The sequence below is a fragment of the Heptranchias perlo genome, unplaced genomic scaffold (assembly GCF_035084215.1).
Source record: "Heptranchias perlo isolate sHepPer1 unplaced genomic scaffold, sHepPer1.hap1 HAP1_SCAFFOLD_938, whole genome shotgun sequence".
In the NCBI taxonomy this organism is placed as follows: Eukaryota; Metazoa; Chordata; class Chondrichthyes; order Hexanchiformes; family Hexanchidae; genus Heptranchias; species Heptranchias perlo.
In genome coordinates, this window is record NW_027139979.1 from 63153 (window position 1) to 72305 (window position 9153).

General features: G+C 55.3%; 1 protein-coding gene across 1 annotated transcript; it reads right to left on the reverse strand.

Moving 5' to 3' along the window:
• Window positions 1-1301: 1301 nt before the first annotated feature.
• On the reverse strand, window positions 1302-9147 carry LOC137319934 (CHRNA7-FAM7A fusion protein-like). The gene is made up of 4 exons (XM_067981811.1): window positions 9100-9147; window positions 5982-6068; window positions 4718-4827; window positions 1302-1813 (listed from the first exon to the last, which is right to left on the reverse strand). The coding sequence occupies exons 2-4, from the start codon at window positions 6034-6036 to the stop codon at window positions 1307-1309; spliced, it is 672 nt and encodes a 223-aa protein (XP_067837912.1). The 5' UTR covers window positions 6037-6068; window positions 9100-9147; the 3' UTR covers window positions 1302-1306.
• Window positions 9148-9153: the final 6 nt, after the last annotated feature.

Here is a 9153-nt window from a genome sequence, read left to right on the forward strand (position 1 = left end):
AGGGGGACAGAGATAGAGAGAGAGGAACAGAGAGCCAGAGAGAGGGGCAGGGAGAGAGAGAGACAGATAGAGACAGAGAGAGATAGAGAGAGGGACAGAGAAATTGAGAGGGGCAGAGAGAGAGAGAGAGACAAGAGAGAGGGGGGAACATAGATAGAGAGAGAAGAACAGAGAGACAGAGAGAGGGGCAGAGAGAGATAGAGAGAGAGGGGGGGACAGAGATAGAGAGAGAGAGGATCAGAGAGAGAGGGAGAGGGGCAGAGAGAGATAGAGAGAGAGACAAGAGAGAGAGGGGGACAGAGATAGAGAGAGAGAGACAAGAGAGAGAGGGAGAGGGGCAGGGAGAGATAGAGAGAGAGACAAGAGAGAGAGGGGGACAGAGATAGAGAGAGAGAGACAAGAGAGAGAGGGAGAGGGGCAGAGAGAGATAGAGAGAGACAAGAGAGAGAGGGGGACAGAGATAGAGAGAGAGGAACAGAGAGACAGAGGGAGGGGCAGAGAGAGAGAGAGACAGATAGAGACAGAGGGAGATAGAGAGACAGATAGAGATAGAGAGAGATAAAGGGACAGAGAAATTGAGAGGGACAGAGAGAGAGAGACGAGAGAGAGGGACAAAGGGGGACACAGCTAGAGAGAGGAACAGAGAGAGAGACTGACAGAGAGAGGGACAGAGAGAGAGAGAGACAAGAGAGGGAAGGGGACAGAGATAGAGAGAGTGGAACAGAGAGAGAGAGACGGAGGGAGGGGCAAAGAGAAATAGAGAGCGAGAAAGGGAGGGATGGATAGAGACAGAGAGAGGGACAGAGATCGAGACAGAGAGAGGGACACAGAGGTAGAGAGAGAGACGTGGACAGATAGAGAGAGACAGAAGGAGCGAGATAGACAAAGACAGGAGGTAGGCAGCTAGAGATCAAGAGAGACAAAGAGAAACAGAGAGTGACAGAGACTGAAAGAAAGAGAGAGAAACAGAGAGAGAGAGTGTGGCAGAGAAGGAGAGAGAGAGAGAAAGACGGGAAGAGAGAGAGGGACAGATAAGAGAGTGAAAGATAAAGAGGGAGATAGGGAGAGAAAGAGACAGAGAGAAAGACAGAGAAAGAGAGACGGAGAGGGAGAGACAAAGAGAGACGGAGAGGGAGAGACAAAGAGAGACGGAGAGGGAGAGACAAAGAGAGACGGAGAGGGAGAGACAAAGAGAGACGGAGAGGGAGAGACAAAGAGAGACGGAGAGGGAGAGACAAAGAGAGACGGAGAGGGAGAGACAGAGAGAGACGGAGAGGGAGAGACAAAGAGAGACGGAGAGGGGTCCTCAGAGATAGTCTTTAGAAACGGCTTCAACAAAGTTGGGTGCCGACATGAGAATGGAGATAGTGCAAATGATGTTGAAGATGGAGAAAGCCACCAGGCACATCCTGTCCACCACAGCTGCAGCAAATCTCCACTCGGTGCACACCAACTGGTCCTGGTCCTGATCCCGGAATCTGTTGGCGACGTACTGGATCTCCTCCAGGATCTGGCTCAGCTGAGCGTCGCCCTGCGGAGGCCTGTGGAGGCGGCCATTATCGTTACCTGAGAGGTAGCTGGTGGGCCCCAGGCCGATATCGGACTTGTGGCCGGCAGGGGGCTGAAGGTCATCCAGGCCTCGGAAGCCGAGGTAGACTAGGTTCCCGTTCGGGCCTTGCTGGTCGGGCGTCGTCTGCTCGCTCTCCGAGCTGCACCGCCTCGGGCCCAGTTTACACATTGGCTGCAGCTCCTCTTCCCCGGGCTTCTTCATCCGCAGGAACCAGGCACACCAGGTCAGCAGGACAACACGGAGCTAAAACAAGAGGAACTCGTCAAAACATGGGAACACGGGGAGGTGGGGGCACGGGGAGATGGGGCATAGGGAGATGGGGGCACGGGGAGGTGGGGGCACGGGGAGATGGGGCATAGGGAGATGGGGGCACGGGGAGGTGGGGGCACGGGGAGGTGGGGCACGGGGAGGTGGGGGCACGGGGAGGTGGGGGCACGGGGAGGTGGGGCAACGGGGAGGTGGGGGCACGGGGAGGTGGGGCAACGGGGAGGTGGGGGCACGGGGAGGTGGGGGCACGGGGAGGTGGGGGCAACGGGGAGGTGGGGCACGGGGAGGTGGGGCACGGGGAGGTGGGGGCACGGGGAGGTGGGGGCACGGGGAGATGGGGGCACGGGGAGGTGGGGGCACGGGGAGGTGGGGCACGGGGAGGTGGGGCAACGGGGAGGTGGGGGCACGGGGAGGTGGGGCAACGGGGAGGTGGGGGCACGGGGAGGTGGGGGCACGGGGAGGTGGGGCAACGGGGAGGTGGGGGCACGGGGAGGTGGGGCAACGGGGAGGTGGGGGCAACGGGGAGGTGGGGGCACGGGGAGGTGGGGCACGGGGAGGTGGGGGCACGGGGAGATGGGGGCACGGGGAGATGGGGCACGGGGAGATGGGGGCACGGGGAGGTGGGGCACGGGGAGGTGGGGGCACGGGGAGATGGGGGCACGGGGAGATGGGGCACGGGGAGATGGGGGCACGGGGAGGTGGGGGCACGGGGAGGTGGGGGCAACGGGAGGTGGGGGCAACGGGGAGGTGGGGGCAACGGGGAGGTGGGGCATAGGGAGATGGGGGCACGGGGAGGTGGGGGCACGGGGAGGTGGGGCAACGGGGAGGTGGGGCACGGGGAGGTGGGGGCACGGGGAGATGGGGGCACGGGGAGATAGGGACATACGGAAACTGGTACATCGAAACAAGAATATCGGGACATAAGGACAGAAGGAGGCCATTCAGCCCATCGAGCCTGTCCTGCCATTCAATTAGATCATGGCTGATCTGTATCTTATCTCCTTCTACTCTCCTTGGTTCCGTCACCCTTAATACCCGACAAAAATCTATCAATCTCAGTTTTGACATTTCCAATTGACCCCCGGCCGCTTTTTTGGGGGAGAGAGTTCCAGATTTCCACTCCCCTTTGTGTGAGGAAGTGCTTCCTGACATCACCCCTGAACGGCCCGGCTCTAATTTTAAGGTTCTGCCCCCTTGTTCTGGACTCCCCCCACCAGAGGAAATAGTTTCTCTCTATCGACCCTATCGAATCCTTTAATCACCTTAAACCCCTCGATTAGATCACCCCTTAATCTTCTACACTCGAGGGAATACAAGCCCAGTCTGTGCAACCTGGCCTCGTAATTTAACCCTTTTAGCCCTGGTATCATTCTGGTGAATCTGCACTGCACCCCCTCCAAGGCCAATATATCCTTCAGAAACAAAATCCTGGTTAGGAATGGGAGTTACGAGCACAAGGCTAAATAATAATAGACAGAAATAGTCTTGTGGAAACAGGAAGTCCCCCCAGGCTAAGGCTATGGAAGTGTCAGGCCTGGCTCAGGAGGCCGCACTCTCTCTCTCTCGCCTCTGAGTCAGGAGGTCGTGGGTTCGAGCCCCCACTCCAGAGACTTGAGCCCCATAATCCAGGCCGACACTCCCGGTGCCAGTGCTGAGGGAGTGCTGCACTGTCGGAGGTGCCCGTCTTTCACGTGCGACGTTAAACCGAGGGCCCCGTCTGCCCCTCTCAGGTTCACTTAAAAGATCCCACGGCCACTATTGGATGAAGAGCAGGGGGGAGTTCTCCCCGGTGTCCTGGGGCCGATATTTATCCCTCGACCAACATCACTAAAAAAAAACAGATGATCTGGTCATTCATCTCATTGCTGTTTGTGGGATCTTGCTGTGCGCAAATTGGCTGCCGCGTTTCCTACATTACAACAGTGACTACACTTCAAAAAGTACTTCATTGGATTGTAAAGCGCTTTGGGACTTCCTGAGGTCGTGAAAGGCGCTATAGTAATGCAAGTTCCTTCTTTCTACCTACTTCCATCGTCCGTCTCCGCCCCTGCCTCAGCTCATCTGTTGCTGAAACCCTCATCCATTCTCTAGACTCCGACTATTCCAATGTTCTCCTGCCCGGCCTCCCATCTTCCCCACTCCGTAAACTTCAGCTCATCCAAAACTCTGCTGCCCCCGTATCCTAACTCGCACCGAGTCCCGTTCACCCATCACCCCCCTGTGCTCACTGACCTCCATTGGCTCCCGGTCCGGGAACGCCTCAATCTTAAAATTCTCATCCTTGTTTTCAAATCCCCTCCATGGCCCTCGCCCCCCCCTCCCTCTCTCTGTAACCTCCTCCAGCCCCTACAACCCTCCGAGATCTCTGCGCTCCTCCAATTCTGGCCTCTTGCCCATCCCCCGATTTCCATCGCTCCACCATTGGCGGCCGTGCCTTCAGCCGCCTGGGCCCTAAGCTCTGGAATTCCCTCCCTAAACCTCTCCGCCTCTCTCTCCTCCTTTAAGACGCTCCTTAAAACCTACCTCTTTGACCGAGCTTTTGGTCACCTGTCCTAATATCTCCTTATGTGGCTCGGTGTCAAATTTTGTCTGAAGCGCCTTGGGACATTTTACTATGTTAAAGGCGCTATATAAATGCAGGTTGGTGTTGTTTCTTTCTTACATTCCTCTCAAAATCAACAGTACCAACAACAGCGACCACACGATATAGGTCATTAGGTGTGACGTGATAAGCCGCTAGAGGTCTCCCTAGGCCACGAATGTCGGCCGTTGATCTTAATCGCACGCCTTCGACTGAACACCACGTGGCGGCCAATCTCAACCCAGATGTGCCCGCTGAGCAAGAGGGCAACGCACGGCTCCAGAGGGCGGGACCCTTACCCATTTTGGCAACTTCCCTTCGGTGGGGTGGTGGTGGTGGTACTGCAGCACAAAGACCGTGGCGATCACCGAGAAGCCAACGATGGTCATGGTGCTGCCAAAGTAATGTCCTGAGGGAGAGAAGGAGAAACACCAGAGTTACTTGGAGAGACCGGAGAAGCTGGGATTGTTCTCCTTAGAGCAGAGAAGGTCAAGGGGAGATTTAATCGAGGGGTTCAAAATCATGAGGGGGTTTTGATAGAGTAAATAAGGAGAAACTGTTTCCAGTGGCAGGAGGGTCGGGAACCAGAGGACACAGATTGACGATAATTGGGGAAAGAACCAGAGGGGGAGATGAGAATTTTACGCAGCGAGTTGTTCTGATCTGGAATGTCCTTCCTGAAAGGGCGGTGGAAGCAGATTCAATAATAACTTTCAAAAGGGGAATTGGATAAATACTTGAAAGGGGAAAAATGTGCAGGGGCTACGGGGGAAGAGCAGGGGGGAGAGTGGAAGTAAATGGAGAGCTCTTTCAAAGAGCCAGCACAGGCACGATGGACCGAATGTCCTCCTTCTGTGCTGTATCATTCGATGATTCTTATCACAGCGCTGGTAGAATCCGTCCACTTTCCAAAGAGTCTGGGATGTCTCTTAATGCCTTGACAGTTGTGTAAAGGAACAGGGAGCTGTCCATCCAATTTTGAGATGACACCAAATCAGGTGGCGTAGTGTAGATGGGGGCAGGAAGTTACAAAGGGACATTGACAGTTTAAGTGAGTGGGCAAAACTGGGGCAGATGGAGTTCAATGTGGACAAGAGTGACCTTTGGACCCAAGGAAGAGAAATCGGTATTTTCTAAAAGGTGAGAAGCTCGAAAGTGTGGAGGAGCAGAAGGCCGTCAAAAGAATGGCTAATAGAATGGTGGCCCTAATCTCGAGGGGGCTGGAATACAAAAACGAGGAAGTGATGCTTCAGATGTACAGAGTCCTGGTCAGACCCCCATCTGGAGATGGTTCAGTTCTGGGCACCGCACCTCAGGAAGGATAGATTGGCCTTGGAGGGGGTGCGGTGAGGGTTAAATTACGAGGACAGGTTGCACAGACTAGGCTTGTATTCCCTCAAGGATTAAACAGGGTATTCCTCCTGGTGAGGGGATGCAGCTGGACAATCCATGGTCATCTTACCTGGAGCCAGCCCACAAACGACCAGAATTATTGGCTCTGACTTCAGTAACGAGTCCCGCAGCCTGCAGCGGAAGGCCGTGTTACTCCCCGAGCTCCCTTACCTATCAGCGGGATGGAGTCGGAGGTCGCTGGCATTATCTCGGCCACCAGCAGCATGAAGACAGTCAGCGAGAGGAGCACAGTGATACCTGCAGGCAAAGTCGACAGCTCACCGTCACAAAACAACAATAACCTGCGTTTATATAGCGCCTTTAATGCAGTAAAACGCCCCAAGGCCCTTCACAGGAGCGTAAATCAGACAAAATTTGACACCGAGCCACATAAGGAGATATTAGGACAGGTGACCAAAAGCTCGGTCAAAGAGGTAGGTTTTAAGGAGCGTCTTAAAGGAGGAGAGAGAGGCGGAGAGGTTTAGGGAGGGAATTCCAGAGCTTAGGGCCCGGGCGGCTGAAGGCACGGCCGCCAATGGTGGAGCGATGGAAATCGGGGGATGCGCGAAAGGCCAGAATTGGAGGAGCGCAGAGATCTCGGAGGGTTGTAGGGGCTGGAGGAGGTTACAGAGATAGAGAGGGGGCCATGGAGGGATTTGAACACAAGGATGAGAAGTTTAAAACCGAGGCGTTCCAGGACCAGTTGCCAAAATATTTCAAACATGGGACTGAGAGCCCTTTACAAAGGGGTGAGGACAGCACAGAGCATGACGCGGAACTGAACTCACGGTCAGAGAGATCGGTTCTTCGGAGGATTGTGTAAGATGGGAGAGAGGAGGTGAGGAGGCTTGCTTTGGGGGGGCAGTTCTAAGGGGCTAAAAGGGTTAAATTACGAGGGCAGGTTTCATAGACTGGGCTTGTATTCCCTCGAGTGTAGAAGATTAAGGGGTGATCCAATCGAGGGGTTTAAGATGATTAAAGGATTTGATAGGGTCGATAGAGAGAAACTATTTGCTCTGGTGGGGGGGAGTCCAGAACAAGGGGGCAGAACCTTAAAATTAGAGCCGGGCCGTTCAGGGGTGATGTCACTTCTTCACACAAAGGGGAGTGGGAATCTGGAACTCTCTCCCCCCCAAAAAAGGCTGGGGGTCAATTGGAGCTTTCAAGGCCGAGGGCGATAGATTTTTGTTGGGTGAGGGTCTCGAGGGATACGGAGCTCAGAGGTTGAGGTGCAGATCAGCCGTGATCTGACTGATTGGCGGAGCAGGCTCGAGGGGCCGAGTGGCCTTCTCCTGGTCCAAAATGTTCCTACGAGCCGGAGGTTAGCGACTAAAAATTAGCAAGGAGGGGGGAGTGATGGCTGAGTGGCGATCTAGAGGTGAAGAGTGGGGTATCTGAGATGGGGATTTGAGCCAGAGTTCACACTCACAAGCCGCCTTCAATGCATCTCACAATGGAAAAAGAGGGGCATCGAGTACAGGCGGGAGAGGTGACTGAAGATGAGGTCAAAGAGGTGGGTTTGGAGTGCAGTTGGGGATGGATAGAACGAGTTTGGTGAGGTGGGGGGGGGGTTGGAATTTTGGGAGATAGTTCCAGAGCGAACGGCCAAGGTGGCTGAAGGCTTTCCAACTCAAGGAAGAAAGAACTTGCATTTCTATGGCGCCTTTCACAACCTCAGGACGTCCCAAAGCGCTTTACAGCCCATGAGGTACCAAGGAAGGCAGGGTGGAGTTAGGATTCGATACAAAAGGAGGCCAGAGAGTGTGAGGTTGGAGGACACCGCGGAGGGTTTTTGCAGATCAGGATTCTGAGTTTGATACTTTGGGAGGGAAAGGGAGGAGATGGGACAAAGCATCCCTAGCAGTGTCGGCCATTTTAATGTTGTAGGCAGGACGATAATATATATCTCACCCACCAAATTACGTATTTTTATTTATTCTCGGGATGCCGGGCATTGTTGGCAATTACTGCCCATCCCTAGTTGCCCCCTGAGAAGGTGGTGGTGGGCCTTCCAGTGGTTTGATACAACTGAGTGTCTTGCTAGGCTCACTTCAGAGGGCAGTTAAGAGTCAACCACATTGGATGTGGGGACTGGAGTCACATGTAGGCCCAGACCGGGTAAGGACAGCAGGTTTCCTTCCCTAAAAGGCCATTAGCGAACCAGTTGGGTTTTTAGACAATCTGACAGCTTCATGGTCACTTTTACTGAGACCAAATTTTTATTTGCAGACTTTTTGAACTCAATTCATAGTCTCAAACTGCCACGGTGGGATTTGAACTCGCGATAGTGGAGCGGAGGGAGGGGACAGAGAGCGGAGGGAGGGGACAGAGAGCAGAGGGAGGGATGAATGAATGTGGGGGGGGGGGGGATGGAGCAGAGGGAGGGGCTGGACCAGAGGTCGGGAGGTAGAGTGGAGGGAGGGATGGAGGAGCAGAGGGAGGAGGGAGGGATGTATGAACAGAGAGGGGCTGGAGCAGAGGTCGGGAGGTAGAGTGGAGGGAGGGATGGAGGAGCAGAGGGAGGAGGGAGGGATGAATGAACAGAGAGGGGCTGGAGCAGAGGTCGGGAGGTAGAGTGGAGGGAGGGATAGAGGAGCAGAGGGAGGAGGGAGGGAGTGGAGTGGGGAAGAAGTGAACGAGCGAGGGTGGAGCGGAGGGAGGGGACAGAGAGCGGAGGGAGGGATGGATGAACAGAGGGGGGGAATGGAGCGGAGGGAGGGGCTGGAGCAGAGGTCGGGAGGTAGAGTGGAGGGGGGGATAGAGGAGCAGAGGGAGGAGGGAGGGAGTGGAGTGGGGAAGAAGTGAACGAGTGCGGGTGAGCTGGGTTGGGGCGATGGAACGGAGCGGAGGGAGGAGAATGGCGGAGTGGAGGGAGCGAGGGAGGAGCGATGGGAAGAGGAGGAGGGACAAACATTGGAAAAGCAGAGCGTCCATGTTGTGAGATGGACGCGGGACGGGCCAAAGTCCCGGGGAGATTCGAAAAAGAGGACGATGATTTGGAAAGCAAGGAGACAGGAGGCCTATAGACGGGAGTGAGGATCATTGCGGGGAGGAGGGAGCGAGGGGGGGGTTGTGAGGGGGGTTGATGGGCGTACAATGGGACGCAGGGTTGAGAGTTGGGCATCGAATATCAACAGACAAATGGTCCCGCTGGTCCGAGCAAAAAACCGACTTTTGAAAATGAAACCATGGTTACCAGTTTTAGGCCGCAAACCCGTGCGTCCCGCTCCCCCTTCCCCCGGGGTCTGCCCGCTTCGGGGGCCTGCGTCTGCGGGGGACGATTACTTACCCAGGGAGATTTTCTCCCCGGAATCGGCAGGAAGGACGAAGACGAGCAGAGCCA

Excerpts from the sequence above, each read along its gene's own strand:
- LOC137319934 (XM_067981811.1), bottom strand. The coding sequence starts at position 6,036 with ATGCTGCTGGTGGCCGAGATAATGCCAGCGACCTCCGACTCCATCCCG. Across the intron at positions 4,828-5,981 it reads CGACTCCATCCCGCTGATAG|GACATTACTTTGGCAGCACC; the intron begins GTAAGGGAGCTC and ends TCTCTCCCTCAG. Across the intron at positions 1,814-4,717 it reads AAGGGAAGTTGCCAAAATGG|CTCCGTGTTGTCCTGCTGAC; the intron begins GTAAGGGTCCCG and ends CTCTTGTTTTAG.